This window comes from Ctenopharyngodon idella, chromosome 11 (assembly GCF_019924925.1).
Source record: "Ctenopharyngodon idella isolate HZGC_01 chromosome 11, HZGC01, whole genome shotgun sequence".
Lineage (NCBI taxonomy): Eukaryota > Metazoa > Chordata > Actinopteri > Cypriniformes > Xenocyprididae > Ctenopharyngodon > Ctenopharyngodon idella.
The window spans coordinates 18,867,561-18,885,381 of NC_067230.1; the positions used below are offsets into that span (position 1 = coordinate 18,867,561).

The 17,821-nt window shown below is 33.2% G+C and overlaps 1 protein-coding gene across 4 annotated transcripts in view; it reads left to right on the top strand.

The window, feature by feature from the left end:
• The window catches only part of LOC127522348 (spectrin beta chain, non-erythrocytic 1), a 90,957-nt gene that overhangs the window by 52,413 nt on the left and 20,723 nt on the right, over positions 1-17,821 (top strand). For all 4 annotated transcript variants that reach the window (XM_051912195.1, XM_051912189.1, XM_051912190.1 and 1 more), the window contains 11 exons: positions 3,737-3,888; positions 10,072-10,245; positions 11,268-11,359; positions 11,437-11,517; positions 11,601-11,716; positions 11,797-11,909; positions 12,893-13,080; positions 13,162-13,279; positions 13,490-13,648; positions 15,112-15,414; positions 16,618-16,771. In XM_051912195.1, coding sequence (XP_051768155.1) covers positions 3,737-3,888; positions 10,072-10,245; positions 11,268-11,359; positions 11,437-11,517; positions 11,601-11,716; positions 11,797-11,909; positions 12,893-13,080; positions 13,162-13,279; positions 13,490-13,648; positions 15,112-15,414; positions 16,618-16,771 — 1,650 coding nt within the window. The remainder of the gene's footprint in view (positions 1-3,736; positions 3,889-10,071; positions 10,246-11,267; positions 11,360-11,436; positions 11,518-11,600; positions 11,717-11,796; positions 11,910-12,892; positions 13,081-13,161; positions 13,280-13,489; positions 13,649-15,111; positions 15,415-16,617; positions 16,772-17,821) is intronic.

Consider the following 17,821-nt stretch of genomic DNA (forward strand, 5'->3'; position numbering starts at 1 on the left):
AAAAGAGAACAGACATTCAAATATTTTTATTATTTAATTAAAATGCATTTTAATTATACAAAATATTATTATTTTATTTTATTTACAATAAAAAGTATAGTATTGTCAATTGTTTCTCTTAGACAGCACTGAGTAAATAGGGAACAGACATAAAACTTTATTTAATTAAAATGCATTTTCATTATACAAATTATTTGATTTGCAATACAAAGTATAGTTATTTTAATCTCAGTTGTTTCAGCTCTGACAGTAAACAGACTCTTTCCTGAAGATCTTAAAAAGCTCAAATGGTGAAATCAGATGTTCAAGCGGAGGAAGGAACAAAAAGTTATCTGTTTTTCCTGCTGACTCTGTTGAAATATGTAGTTTTTTCCTCATCCAGGAAAAACATGCATTCTGAAATGTTGTGGTTTGGACTGAGTTTATAAATGTGAGTTTGCATGAACCCAGAGGAAGAGTGTGTGGCTCAGAGTTTGATCTTTCACGGCTCAGAAGATTTAATGAAGTTATATTTCATTTAAATATCTTTGTCTCAGATGTTTCTCCTAACATTGGAGATATAAAAACGGATGCAAATGAGTGTGGAGAAACTTCAACAAAGTGCATACAACAGCTTTCAAGGAGATACAACTGAGTTATTAGGTCTCATTTCAGATGTTTATTTTTCCTGTAGTGTGTTTGTGTGTGATGCGTTTAAACATGTCCATGTAGCAGAAGAGAAGAAATCCGTCAGACGTCTGGTCAGCACTTTCTGTGTGTGTTTATTATGTGTAAGAGTGTGTCTGAAGCGTGACATGAGAGATGAGGTCTCCACGTTCTGCTTCGATGTATAATTTGCTTTCATAGCCGTTCAGTCGCCTTGGAAAAAGTCCATCATCGGTTCTGCACATGCTGTTCGAGTATGTTTCTCATTGTTTGAAGCAGAAGTCTATACAGCACACATACATACACATCTCTGCATGAGCTTCAGAACGGAAGATTCTCACGAAACCTGTCAAGAACATGGCCTGGTCACCTCAAAATTAAATGAAAGAAATTATATATGTGTGTGTGTGTGTGTATATATATATATATTTTTTTTTTTCATTATTTTCCATTATTATCATAACAATTAAGTGCATTCACCCCAGTAAAAATTACCATATTGAAAATTAGCTATCAGAATTAGTCAAAAACAAAACCTTATTATTTTATTTTTTGTTTCATTTCATTTTTATTTTATTTCATTTTATTATTTTATTTAATGTTTTATTTCATGTCATAATTTATTTTTATTTATTTTATTATTTATTTCATTTTTATTTCATTTTTTTTTATTTTATTTCGTTTTATTTATTTATTTTGTCATTTATTTTTATTTTGATTAAATTTCATTTTTTATTTGATTTTATTTAATGTTTTATTTCATGTCATAATTTATTTTTATTTATCATTTATTTTATTTTATATTTTAGTTTTTATTTTATTTATTTTATTTTAATTTATTATTTTATTTCATGTCAATTTATTTTTATTTTTTTAATTTTGTTTTATTTTATCATAATTTATTTTTATTTATTTTAGTTTTTATTTAATTTAATTTAATTTATTTTATTTCAAGTTTTATTTTATTCATTTTATTTTAATTTTTTATTTTATTTCTTGTTTATTTCATGTCATAATTTATTTTTATTTATTTTATCTTTTATTTCATGTTTTATTTTATTCATTTTTTATTTATTATTTTATTTCATGTTTTATTTCATGTCATAATTTATTTATTTATTTTAGTTTTTATTTAATTTAATTTATTTTATTTCAAGTTTTATTATTTTATTTCATGTTTTATTTCATGTCATAATTTATTTTTTATTTATTTTATCTTTTATTTCATGTTTTATTTTATTTTACTCATTTTATTTTCATGTATTATCGAGGGTTGAACACGTTCCCAGTGTGGTTCAGGGCAGGTCTTTATATCGTCCCAGCTGTGGATGCGTTTGTCCTCTGTCCTGCTTCACTGGCAGATGTTCCTCTTCCTCTGTTTGTTGATTCTGGTGTGTTTCGGGTCGGGCTGTCACAGGACGACCTCTCCCTCCATTCTCTCTCCCCCCGTTCTCGTCCAGTGATCCCGGTCTCAGACGGACCCTCGCTGTGGATGGTTAGGGGGGAAGGTGCGGTCAGTCTGTCATCTTTAACGCATAGGGGTCAACCAGGAAAAACTCTCTCGTCTCGCCATGGAGGCGGGAAAACAATTGAATCAGACGCTTCCGTCTGTGTGAGGACGAGGAATGCAATAACAGGAAAATTGGGAGGATTATAAATAAATGTGTGCATTTGAACCGCTCACCCGTGGGCGGAGCACCGTAGACCCGCATAAACAAACACGGCCGCCCCTTTGTCTGCTTTACATTGTTCACTGCGTTTGATTGGTGGGGAAATTGTCTGCTGGCACATGAATTATGGGATCATGGTGGAAAAGGCCAAAAGGAGCAAGAAAGTGGTTAAATGTTTGGCAGGGAGAACATCAGGGTTTCTGGTTGCGACATTGTTGATTGTGTGGGTTCACACAGACTATTTAAAATCATTTGATTCTTCATCCAGAAACAGTCATTAGTATTTCAGAATGTTTTTTGGGGGTGGAAATGTTGCAATGTTTGTGGACCGTTACAACGGCCTCGTTTCTTCCTAGAAGATCTAGTTCATTCCTGTCTAAATATAGCACATATAAAACACAGTTCAGCTGCAAAAACTGGTGTCTGCAGATGATAAATAATATGGAAAATAGTAATTCATAGGATAATTTTTGATCATTACTTTGCTTGCTTAACCATAAATAGCGCACAGCTAATTAAGTATATTATATAAAATTATAAAATATTGTTTGTACAATATATTTTATTTAAAGTATTGTTTAAATTATATTTTTTAATAACAAAAATGTATTAAAATGAATAAAAAATAAACTTGAGATAATTGTATTATTATTTTAAGATGTTTTATTAAATAATATTTTTATATTAAATCATTGTGTATTAAAATTAATTAAAATAAAATTAATAATTACTTATTGTTACTTATTTATTTTTTACTTATTAATTTAAATTGGCTTAAATAATATTTTGTATTAAATTGTGTTACAAATGATTAAAATAAATTTTAGATAATTGCATTATTATTATTATTATTATTTTCATTTATTTCTTTTAATATATATTTTATTTTAAATAATTTTGTATTAAAATGAATTAAATATTTATTTACTTATTTAACTATCTTTTATTTAAAGTATTGTTTAAATATTTTTTTTATAAAAAACTGTAAAAATTACAATTAATAAAAATAAATTGAGATAATTGTATTATTATTTATTTTAAAATATATTTTATTTAAATAATATTTTATATTAAGTCATTTTGTATTACAATTAATTAAATTTAATTAAAAAATGTTTTATTTAAATTCTTAATTTAATATTTTATGTCAAATAATTTGTTCACATTAAAAAATAAATATTAGATAATTGTTTTATTATTATTAATAAACTTTTGATTATTGTCGTATTTTATAATATTGCTTTTGCTGCAGTTTTATTAAAGCAATCCGCTCCACTCCAGTGTAATTTTCCCACAATTCAGAAGATGCTTAGGAGGTGCTTAATAACAGCACTTAACCATGGTAAAACTACTGTAATTCTGAGCTCCAGCGATCACATGTCAGATTCAGAGCTTTAAATGTCTTTGTCGTCCTCCTGCAGATGAGCGAGAGGCCGTGCAGAAGAAGACCTTCACCAAATGGGTGAACTCACACCTGGCGCGCGTGTCGTGTCGGATCACGGATCTGTACATGGACCTGCGAGATGGACGGATGCTCATCAAGCTGCTGGAGGTGTTGTCCGGAGAGAGACTGGTGAGTGATGTCGTCAGCGGGGGCGGGGCCATCTAAATTAGCATAAATTATAATACTCTTATTCGACTGTGGGTGGCCGCCTCGGCCGCTAGAAGACGTGTTATTATTTTGTCATTCTTTGTCCATGACGTCTCTTGAGTCAAATTCCTCCTTTTCAAATCACTGTGTTTTAGAGACGTGTTTGGATGACGACCCCAGTGGTTTTGCTTTCACTCAGGCGATTAACCATCTGCGTCATCTAATTGCCCGAAACTGTTCTTTCCTGTCCAGGGACTCAGCCAGCGCAGACTTTTGAGAAAACAGACAGCTAAAACGAAAGCTTTAAGAGAATTACAGTCAGCTCAAAAGTAAATAGAGTTCTCTAGCTATGAGAACTGACCTGGACATGTTCTCGGTGAGATTTTGACACAAGATAACTATAAATTGCAAGTTGTACGTTCCCATGACTTCATTCCTGAGTGCCAGACGTCTCCTCCTCAGTTAAACTCTAACGTCTGTGTCAACAGGTCACAACCTTTGTGTTTGAAACGCCACTCTGGGTCGTTGGTTAAGCCATCTTAACAGGGTCAAAACTGATAAGACGTTGAATACACAAAACATTTGACTAACAAGGTTGTATTTCTGTCCTGGAGGTTGTAGTGTTCAGCATCTCATTCTGCGTGTCGTCTCTGTTTTAACACATTGTTAGCACGCGGTTAAAATGCATTGTGGTTAAAAGAACATACGATTAGCTACAAAAGAAAATAAACCATCTCCTAAAAGAAAGAATCGATTCTGAACTGCTGAAACGAGTCGTCAGTAATTCCAGTCTTACTTATTGCTGAACCTATGTAGGTTTGTAACTAATTTGAATAATGATTATCATTGGCTGCTGGCGAACAGCGTCTCTTTGCCCCGCCCTCAAACACTGTAGTCGTATCTGAGACTGGAAGAGTTCCACTTTGATGAGATTGAAACGGTGAAACCGACGCCATCGTTACTGTTCGTATCACTGTGAATCAAGTGCTGAAATTCAGATTTGGCTTCTGACCGATCACAACAGACTGGGCCATCTGACCAATCAGAGCAGAGCAGGCTCTCAGAAAGGCGGGGCTTAGAGAGACCAAATCTTTGGACGAGCCGTTTCAGAAACTGTAAGAAAAGAGCTGATGCTGAAATGTGTATTATTTAGAAAATTAGTGTTTTTTTAACTTGAATGCATGTGAATGTTTTCCGTGACGCAGAAAATGCGGACAGACTTGCAGAATCCAGTCATAAAAAGGCAAAAATGTCAATTTTTTTAATGAATAAATAAAAAGTAGGTCAGTGCACTTAAATCAAATTGCGATATAGACTAGTGTCTGTGAATATTAAACCGCAAAAACACTATTTAAATATGAATCCTGCATGTTCTGCGTGTCTCTGTGTGAATGAATGGCGCAGACGTGCGTTTTAATTTACTACACACACACACACTGAAGCACGCGTGACGCTCGCGGTGTTTTCAGCCTCCGCCGACTCACTATATGAGGACATGAATGCATGAACTTCATCTCCAGAGCCGCTCTGAGAGTCACTTCATGAGCATTTCACCGTTTCATTTGAGAAAAACTATCATAAATACTCAGAAACAGAAACTCGACGGTCTTCACTGCAGCCCTTCAAAATAAAAGTTCGGTTTAACAAAGAAATTGTGACAGAAATATATTACCTTTGCACAGTAGAATTTAGTGACGTCTCAATGTAATAATACTAACACTAATAATAATAATAATAAAAATAATAATAAATTATAATTACATTTTATTCAAGAAATAATCAAAATTTTTCTTCCATGTTTTAATTTTAGCAGCAAAGATCGATCTGTTGTGCAGCACTTTGTTTCACAAAAAAAGATTGTTGGTCATATGATTAAAGGTAAATTAATATTTTATGCCTTCATTTGATTGCCAGAAACATTAAAATACACAACACAGAATTTCTGAAAAAACAAAAACAAAACATTTCATAGAAATGATTTTTTTTTAAATATATGTATATATATAAATGTTGTTGTTTTTGTGAATTCAATTAATTAAACATGCTTTTTGATTATTAAAATTTAAACAATTAAAATGGAGTCCAGAAAACAGAATTTGGTAAAAAATAAAACAGAATTTGAGATGAAAAAAATATTTCATAGGGCCCTAAAAATTAACTTTTTGTTAAACTTTTAATAAATTGTTGTTAAATTATATAATTTTTATGATTTCAATTAATTAGACATGCCTTTTGATTGCTAAAATTTTATTTTAACCATTAACATGGAGTCCAAAAAAAATGTTAAACGGGAAAAACGGAATTTGGAAAAAAATAAAACAGATTTCATCGGGCCTTAAAGTGGAAAAAGGTTATTTAGAATAATAACATTTTCTTTAAACTGAGATAACTTCTCACTAAAAGGTTTTTTGGGAAGTCAAGCATGGTTGGTATCGCTGCAAAAACACTTCCTTGGGAGCTTTATTGTAAAGAGTGCACCAACATGGAAATTACTCTAGGAAATATGAGACATCAAGACTAGTTGATTCAGGACTGATGTGTGTGTGAGTGTGTGTGTGAAGATACTACATGTAACCGCAGCATTTGTTCACACACACTTTCACTATCTCCCAAGCTTCTCAATAAAATAACTCGTCAGTGTGCCAACGAAGGAAACACCTTCCTCTGTGGTACTCACCAAGGCCACGAGTCACATCCTAAAATTAGTCATTTTTGTGATCTATCACTCGTGCTTCCTTTGTCTTTTCCTGAAACCGAGGTCTGTGGTTGAAGGCGGTGAAACTCATCGCTGTCTTTGGCGAGCGGTCAAAGTGTGGCTTGAGTTTCAAACCCTGTCAAGATTGGTTTACACAAACGTATTGGGCAAGTCCAGAGGAAGAAACCTCTACCCAGAATGCACCCCATGCTGGATTTCTGAGCCACTGATACCAGCACTGACTGTGTTTGTGCTTCGTTTCTCTTCAGGTGTAACTATAACAACTGTTTATTTGAAGAAACATGGTCATAAATTTCTTTTAAGTCAGTACTTCCCCTTTATCTGCTTAATCAAACTATACCTGCGCCCATCCGTCATCGCAGAGACTGTAAATATGACACCAGCGGGGCCGCTGTCCGTGTGTTTGAACGCTTGTTATTGTCGAGACTTGCCTGCGCAGGTTCATTCAAACAAAACACTAATTCATCACAAACATGTTCTTGATGATGAATAAAAGAGTCACAAACTTTTTAAATAAAAACGTTCTCTAGGTTATGAATAGCCTACAGCAATATCCACCTTATTTTTCATTGCGGAAGTAAGGTGTTTTCTGGGAATGTGCGAGACTTCTGATTTATTAGGGAAAAAAACGAGAAGAGCATCAAAGTGCAGTAAACTGTGAAACTGTTTGCACTACAAACCAGCGTGTTTATAATTAAAACAATACATTAAAATAATATGGTAAGAAACAGCAGTTTGCAATATGAAGCAGCAGAACGAGCTGTTTTGTACTGCTAAAAATAACTGGAAGCGAATGACACCGGAAGCCAGACACATTACCAGGAAAATAAGGTGGATATGATATTATGCAATTTCATGATGCAGGCATTGTACACAAAAAAAGCCAAAATGTGTCTCATAAAAAATATGGTGTATAGTTATATATATATATATATATATATATATATATATATATATATATATATATATATATATATAAAATTAGAAATAAATATATCATAAAAATAGAATAAAATAAAAAATAAAAATATATAATTTAATATATAATACAGTTTCATATATACTGTGTGTGTGTGTGTAATTTGTACAAATATTTGTTTAATAAAAATATATAATTTTCTTAATATGACTTATAGATAGAACTATAGATAGATCAATAGATCAATGGACAGATGATAGATGGATATATAGATGGATCGATGGATGGATGGATGGATAGATAGATGGATAGATGGATGGATGGATCGATTGATATATAGATAGATAGATCGACGGATCGATTGATAGATGGATTGATTGATAGATAGATAGATCGACAGATGATAGATAGATAGATAGATCGACAGATGATGGATGGATAGATAGATAGATCGACAGATGATAGATAGATGGATGGATGGATAGATAGATAGATGATAGAACGATAGGTTGATCGACAGATGATAGATGGATAATAGATAGATTGATTGATTGATAGATCGATAGATAGATAGATCGACAGATGATAGATCGATAGATTGATCGACAGATGATAGATGGATAGATAGATAGATCAACAGATGATGGATGGATGGATAGATAGATAGATTGATAGATCGATAGATGATAGATCAATATGTAGATGGATGGATAGATAGACAGATCGACAGATGATAGATTGATAGATGGATAGATAGATAGATGATAGATCGATAGATTGATCGACAGATGATAGGTGGATGGATGGATAGATCGATAGATTGATAGATCGATAGATAAATAGATCAACAGATGATGGATGGATAGATAGATAGATCAATATGTAGATGGATAGATGATAGATAGGTAGATAGATAGATTGATTGATTGACAGATGATAGATAGATTGATCGACAGATGATAGATGGATGGATAGATAGATTGATTGATAGATCGATAGATGATAGATCAATAGATGGATAGATAGATGATAGATCGATAGATTGATTGACAGATGATAGATGGATAGATAGATAGATCAACAGATGATGGATGGATGGATGGATAGATAGATAGATTGATAGATCGATAGATGATAGATCAATATGTAGATGGATAGATAGATGGATGGATAGATAGATCGACAGATGATAGATAGATGGATAGATAGATAGATGATAGATCGATAGATAGATCAACAGATGATAAATGGATGGGTGGATAGATAGATAGATAGATCAATATGTAGATGGATAGATAGATGGATGGATAGATAGATTGATTGACAGATGATAGATTGATCGACAGATGATAGATAGATAGATAGATAGATTGATTGATTGATTAATAGATCGATAGATAGATAGATCATATATCAATATGTAGATGGATAGATAGACAGACAGATAGATAGATCACCGTTGTTCATTCTCTCCTCAGTGAACAGAAGTTGTAATTGTAGTTTTCAGTGTTATCAGACAGTGTAGTCTTTCATCTGTGATCTTGTCGTGTGATTGGCTCACAGTCAGTCCTGCTTTTACAGAAATCGCTTCGAAAGGCAGAGCAGCTTTACAGACGCAGTCATCCAATAGAAAACTGCTGATGTCATGCCTTGCACTGCAGTCTCTCTGTGTGTGTGTGTGTGTGTGTGTGTGTGTGTGTCAGCGTCTGCAGGAGGTCCTCTGACCCGCTCTGAAAGGAACGTACCACCTGCACCTCTCAAAGGGAGGGTGGACATCCATCCCGCCTCGTTCCGCCCCGCTGCTCCTGCAGCTCATTAGTGAAATGCTGTCACTTCACCTTAACCGCGTCCTCGGAGGATCATCTGGTGATTGAGCCATCTCTCTCTAAGCATGATGGGATAGCCAATCCTCCAGGGACACGGGCCGCCCAACCCCTGCTCTCAGGCTCATCCATTATATCATACAGCAGCTTTCTCCATATATTACAAAGCCGTTTCCTCAAGACAGCCGCACCTCAGTTCAAAGTCTCCTCCTTATCTGAAGCGCAACGCTGTTTTACAACCCTGTTACTCATTTATACACGAGCTAAAAATATAAAAGCTCCAGGAAGCTCATGCATTTCCTGCATAAAAGTTATTTTGGAGAGTTATGAAGAATTGTGGACACTATGGTCTTCTTCACTTGGCCTTAATGTAAAAAATAGGACATTCCCAATCCCTCCTGAGCCGTTTAATATATCATACTATCTGACACGTAGCCTTTCCTGCGAGACCTTTTTTCCTTCCCGAAAGTGTCAGAAAGAAAAATAGCCGATGAACCTGTCTGCAGGAGCGACGGGAACAAAAGCCACTGCATCATTAACTCACGCTGCGCCGAGTCTTACGGGTCAGGTTACTCGTTTCTGCAGTGGATATCCCTGTTAACCCTTTCCCGCCCTCCTGCTGTGTTTAAATGTGAACTCTAAAGTGAACACTGACTGTAAGATGCATTATAAAGAGAATTCATGCACATGATCTGATCTCTCCGCAGCCCAAGCCAACGAAGGGCCGCATGCGTATCCACTGCCTGGAGAACGTGGACAAAGCCCTGCAGTTCCTCAAGGAGCAGCGGGTGCACCTGGAGAACATGGGATCACATGACATCGTCGATGGCAACCACCGACTCACGCTCGGACTCATTTGGACCATCATCCTCCGCTTCCAGGTACACAGAATATTATAAATGTGTAAAATATTATTTGTTCTGTTATTTTATAACATTTTTCCCCTACTCACTATAGTACTGTACTCTTAGATGTATTATTTATTTATATTTATTTATTTACTTAAACCATTTTTTATTATTTATTGGAATCTTTTATTTTAAATATTTATTTGTTTATTTATATAGAAAATATTCACTTTATATTATTTACATTCTAACTAGTACTGTCAAATCAATTAATCGTGATTAATTGCACTTAAAATTTTGTAAATATTTGTTATATACACACACACACACACACATATATATATTATATATTTACAAACTTTTGTTAAATGCGATTAATCGTGATTAATCGACTTGACAGTACTAATTTTAACACTTTTTTGCCCACTTGTTATGGTACTGTACTCATATATATTATTTATTTATATTTATGTACTTATATTGTAATCACTTGTTTATTATATAGAAAAAATATTTAGTTTTTATTAACATTTGAACACTTTTGTCCTACTCACTATAGTACTCTTAGATGTATTATTTATTTATTTATTTATATTTATTTATTTATTTATGTACTTAAACCAATTTTTTATTATTTATTTATTATTTAATTTCTAATATTTTACATTCACTTTCCCCCTCACTATAGTACTGTACTGTTTTATTTTATTAAGGTGTATTATTTGTTTATATTTATATATTATTCATTTATTTAAACTTTTTTATTATATATAAATATATATTATATAATTTTTAAAATATATTTAAATTTTTTTTTATTTATTTATATAGAAAATATTTAATTTCTATTATGTTACATTATAACCCTTTTTTCTACTCACTATCATACTCTACTGTTGTATTATTTTTTTAAATATTTATTTAATTTTTTTATATTAATCTGTTCCCCAGACCCGAGTTTTGAAACCCCTTTCGTAATAGCACTGTTTTCATTTTCATCACATGATTAAATAAATGCACAAAGCATCCATTTTGTGTTATCATTTGTGTAACAGATCCAAGACATCAGCGTGGAGACAGAAGACAATAAAGAGAAACGCTCAGCCAAGGACGCCCTGCTGCTGTGGTGCCAGATGAAGACCGCGGGGTGGGTGAATGTCCAGATGAAACACTTCAACGTATTCATGTTCCTGATGTCTGACTGTTCTCGTTTGTGTTTCACAGCTATCCGAACGTCAACATCCACAACTTCACCACCAGCTGGCGTGATGGAATGGCGTTCAATGCCCTCATTCACAAACACAGGTACCAATTTCAGTTCATTTAAATCAAAAGCTCTGCTTTGCAAACTTAATATCCTTAACTCTTAATACTTTTAATTTTTCCAGGCCAGACCTGATTGATTTCGACAGACTGAAGAAGTCCAACGCTCACTACAACCTGCAGAACGCCTTCAACCTGGCCGAGCAGCACCTGGGTCTCACCAAACTTCTGGACCCAGAAGGTAAAAGTCCATCCTGGTCTCACAGCTTCTACACCTCACAGTCAAACACACAATCACACCTTGTGGCGTCTTTTTTGCAGATATCAGCGTAGACCATCCCGATGAGAAGTCCGTCATCACTTATGTCGTCACATACTACCATTATTTCTCCAAGATGAAGGCCTTGAAGGTGGAGGGCAAACGTATCGGAAAGGTCTGAGTCTTCAAAACACGTAAACTTCTAGAAGGTTCTCCGTTGTCTGTGAAAGAAGATTTGATGATTTTAGTCATGTATGCTATTTATTTATTCGTTGATCAGTTTGGTAAGAAACATAAGATATTCTTATTAAAATAAAACATGTATTAAATAAAACAATAATTAATAAATAACATTAAATAAAAATAAATAAGTTCCTAATGTGCTGTTTATTTATTTACTTACTTATTTATTTATTTAGCAGTTTTGTAAATAATTAAATAAATACATTCCTTATTGAGATGTAACCATTAAATATTTAAATGTTCCTATTAAAAATAGTTTAAATATTCCTATTAAAATAAAATTAGTTTTATTTTTTAAATAAATAAATTCCTATTTGAAATGTCACCATTAGCAATGGCATCATCTTAATATTTACATATTTAATTGCAATTGGTCTTCTATCCTACCTGTATTTATTACTTATAAAATAAAATTAAATAAATAAATACATTACTTTTTGAGATGTAACCATTAAATATTTAAATATTCCAATTAAAAATAAGTATTTTAAACATTCCTATTAAAATAAAATGTTTTAATCTTTTTTACTACTAAAATAAAATAAAAATAAATTAATAAAATAAGTTTTAAATAAACAATTTAAAATTATAATAATTTAAATATGTAATATTTATAATTATATATATTAAAATAAATAAATAAATATAATTAAATAAAAAATAAATACCTAATTTAAATGTAACCGTTATCTTAATATTTACATGCTTAATTGTAATTGGTCTTTATCTTACATCTGTTTTACATTCTGAACTGTGATAGGTTCAGTTTTTGTTGCATATTTTTAACCAAATCTGATGTGGCGTTTAATGTACAGAATCGAAGTCTAAATCCTCAGCTTTAACGATGGTGCATGGCGACTCTTATTTCCTTCAGGAAATGCAAAACGAATTGACATTAAAATGTGTTTTCTCTAGGTGCTTGACAACGCCATCGAGACTGAGAAGATGATCGAGAAATATGAATCTCTGGCGTCCGATCTGCTGGAGTGGATTGAACAAACCATCATCATCCTCAACAACCGCAAGTTTGCAAACTCACTGGTTGGAGTCCAGCAGCAGCTTCAGGCCTTCAACACCTACCGGACAGTGGAGAAACCGCCCAAGTGAGTGTCCACCACAGACATACAGCAGAAATATCAGGACTAGAACAAACTGAATTTGATTTTCAACTCGTCTCTCCACAGATTCACTGAGAAGGGCAACCTGGAGGTGCTTCTGTTTACTATCCAAAGCAAGATGAGGGCCAATAACCAGAAGGTGTACATGCCCCGAGAGGGCAAACTCATCTCAGACATCAACAAGGTGAAAAATACCTCGTTTTCACTACGTCTTAAATCAAGAAAAAATTTACTGGAGAAGCAAAAATGACCATTATTAAGTGCTTAAAACAACAAATATCTGCTAGTGGGTTAAAAGCAAATTTATAGTACAAACACGGTATTTTTTGTAACTTCAGCACGTTAAAAGCATCAGTTTTCTCTGACTCTCTGTGTTGATGTGATGATGTCGCAGGCGTGGGAGCGTCTGGAAAAGGCTGAGCACGAGCGCGAGCTGGCGTTGAGGACCGAGCTGATCCGACAGGAGAAGCTGGAGCAGCTCGCCAGACGCTTCGACCGCAAGGCCGCCATGAGGGAGACCTGGCTGAGCGAGAACCAGCGCCTCGTTTCCCAGGTTCAATCTGACAGCGTTTGCTGTCTAAACAAACACATGTGCTGCGTAATATTACTTCAGCCTTGATTTTAAACGAGTTTGTGCCCCCTGGTGGTGAAAGAGTTGAATGACACACAATATAGCTGTTTGTACACTATTTTATATTTTAATAAATAATATATTTTATAATTACACACACATATACATATAGTATAATGTCAAAGTATAAATATAAAATAGTGCATTCAAAATTGTACTATATTTCTATATATATATATATATATATATATATATAACTAAATATCTTATATTAAGATATTTAATTATAATATATTTTAAAAAAATCTATTTATATTTAATATTTATTAATTGTACATTTATATTATTATTATTATTATTTATATTATTTTTATGAAAACAAAGGCTTTAAAAGCAAATTTTTATAACGTTCTGTGTATATATGTAAAATTGTTTTATATTTCTGTTATGATATTTAGACATTTAATTCTAATATATTTATATGTTCTCACTTATATTGTACATTTATATTATTATTTCTACTTTTTTTTTATGAAAACAAAGGCTTTAAAAGCTAATTTTCATAACGTTGTATGTGTGTAATATATATATATATATATATATATATATATATATATATATATATATATAAAAACAGTTTATTTATATTATATTATTTATTATGAATTATGTTCTAATTATAAATTTGTATTATCATTTATATTATTTTTATGAGCAATCTCTGCTTCTTCTAAATCATACATGAACCAAACAATAATTGTACTATATTTCTGAACAATGTTATGAAAGATATTTAATTAAAATATATTTAAAAAAGAAAGTTTATTTATATTTTAATATTTATTATGAATTATTATGTTATTACTTATTTATGCTATTATTATTTATATTAGTTTTTATGAAAATAAAGGTATTAAATTAGCATTTTTCATAATTTTGCCACAAAAAAATCTATGCTTCCTCTAAACATACATGAACAAAACAATAATTGTACTTCTAAACTGTTATGAAAGATAGTTTGTAGAAACATTAATTTCTTGATTTAATATACAGTTTATGTAAACACTGGTAAAACTGGGTGTTCCATCCATATACATAACTGATTTTTAATTTTTATTATTATTATTTGCTTTTTTTAATCATACATACAAATATATATACAGAACAAAAACAAAACATTAAATACAACAACAACAAAATAACCCCAAAACAGTCTTATAAGACAAAGAGAAAGGAAAAAAAAGGGGAGGAAAAAAAGCAAATTTTTAATAATAACATGTTTTTGAACTTTTTGTACAAAAACGAAGATCATAGCCAAACATTTGGCATCTCTCAAATTCCCAGATGTATAATCTTAGATTAATTCATTGAAAACAAATAGACAAAAATGAATCACAATGAAAACTAGTGTGTTTTTTCTCATCATTCCTGTTTGTTTTCTGCAGGACAATTTCGGATTCGACCTCCAGGCGGTTGAGGCAGCTACCAAAAAACACGAAGCCATCGAGACAGATATTGCAGCGTACGAGGAGCGCGTGCTGGCGGTGGTCGCTGTGGCCAAAGAACTGGAGGCCGAGAACTACCACGACATCAAGCGAATCACGGCTCGCAAAGACAACGTGCTGCGCCTGTGGGAGTATCTGCTGGAGCTGCTCAAAGCTCGCCGGCAGCGGCTGGAGATGAACCTCGGCCTGCAGCGCGTCTTCCAGGAGATGCTCTACATCATGGACTGGATGGATGAAATGAAGGTGAGAAGAAGAGAAGGGGCTCAAGTGTCTTAAATCGCTGGAATCTTTGGCTCAAGACGGATTCGCTCGTCGTTCGTGAAATTTTTTGGGTATTTTTTTGAAAAAATTACTTTTGCAAACTAGTTCCTGATCGGAACCAAACCAGAGCAGCAAGATCCTCTGGAGTCTGATTGTCAATAATTATCATAAAAAAAGTTGAAATTTCAATTCACGGTCTCTAAGGGCCGCCAAAACTTTCGAAGTGGGCGGAGCCACTTTGACTAAAATGGCTGTAACATGAAAAGAATGATATATTTTTACCAAATTTGGCACATCTATGTAAGAGCTCATTCTGTGGTCGTGTGAAAAAGGACGTGGTGACTGGCCACTTGGTGGCGCTATAACAGGAAAAAAACTTGAAAATGGCTATAACTACTTCACTGTTTGAAAATTGGCATGCAGTGACTTTGTCCAAGGCGCCATATGTCTCTGTGGACATTGACGCATCTAAAAAAACATGTCCGCCATCGGCCAATGAAGTTTGAGCAGCTATCAGACAAGGTTAACGGAGGCTGATCTGAACGAAACTCGCTGGGCTTGTTTGATTCATGCCCCTAGAGGCCTGTGTGTAATTTGAAAAAAAATCGGCCAGTGCAGGGTGCCTTCATGTTGTTTATGTGCGTAAAGGATTGTGTATCGAGCGATTTTTCGCACACGCCCACGACATGGTAGAACTCCTCATTCTGAGAAACTCTGCGTCTAGGACCGCCACTGTCCATCGAATTGTTCGTTAAATATTGGAGATTATTTCAAAAACCTGCTTTGTCAAACTAGTCCTAGGTTTTTGGTTCAACCTCGATAACTGTTAAAAAGCTTTGTAAACCATATATTTCCTATGGTAAATTGCCTGTATTTGGCTGTAAATGATCGAGATGGCTTGCCAAAGCTTGCCAAATAAAACATAATACCTTTTAGGCATGTGCTTAAAGGCCTTAAAGCGCTTGAACCCTGATAATTGCTGCTCGCAGCTATATTCAAATTCAGAATTATGATGATTATTATTGCAAATACAATACTGCTGTCTATAGCATGGTTTTTATTATGCCTGAGATTAAGTTTAGCTGAAAATGAGGATAAAAAATCTCATAGCTTTTCTATAGCTAATAATTTAAATGCTGAAGTTTTAAGTTTCATATCCTGATGATTGTCTGCTGTCCTCCGCAGATGCTGCTGCTGTCTCAGGATTATGGGAAGCACTTGCTTGGGGTGGAAGATCTGCTGCAGAAACACGCTCTGGTGGAGGCCGACATCGGCATACAGGCCGACCGCGTCAAAGCCGTCAACGCCAACGCACAGAAGTTTGCCGTGGACGAGGAGGGTAAGAAGAGCGCTCTGCTGCCCCCTTTCAAATACTAGCTTTTCTAGTCTACAACCAAAGTAATTTGGTTTAGTGTCTTCAGTGCATCAGGAACACTTTATTGTGAAGTTATTTAAATAATGCATAATATTCATAGAAATCATTTTATAGATATTCTATGCGTTCACATTTATGCTTTTCCAATAAAATCCTATTTTTTCAGAATAAAAAAAGTCCAGTACAGACAGCTCATTTATTATAGTGCAGTTTTGTGCGTTTACGAGGACATTATCTCACCTCTCGTTAGTGATTCCTGGTTAAAAACCAGCGGGTTCAGATTCAGATTTTTTCTTCGGAGGAAACATGCAGAGCTCGTCCAGACTGGGTTTTGCAAGGTTCCCACGGTCATTGAAAACTTGGAAATAACAGCAATTTAACAACTGATTTCCAGGCCAGGAAAAATCAGGGATATGTAATAAATTTTTAGAAGTCATGGAAAAGATGTGAACGTTTTATATTGAATATGAATTTCCCTGGCTGTGCTCTAAATGGAGATAAATCCTCGTTTGAGCCACATTCAAATCTCAGAGCATTTTGTGGTTACACTTTATAAGTAACTTTGCAACTACGTGTGAACTTTATATATAGTATATACTATATATTGGTATATTTATAGTATATATTTATATACAACATTTGAAGTGGATCAAAAAAGTTCATCAAAGTTGTCCTAAGAAGTCCTTTTAGGACAACTTTAATGAAAGGTTTTGATCCACTTCAAATGTTCACTACTATATATATATATATATATATATAATACTGTTCTAGTATTTATTAATATTTTGCATTAGTAATTTTTTATGTCTATTTAGCTTTGTCATTTTAATACTTAAACTTAAACTCATTTAATTTCAGTTAGTTGCCAAAGCAACATTTCTAATTTTAGTTTTTTTATCTAATATTTGTATTTTATTTCAGCTTTATTTTAATTAATGAAAATTAGTTCCAGCTTTAGTTTTAGCTAACAATAAAAACACTGCCTGATATACACGTAGAATAATCCCCAGCAAA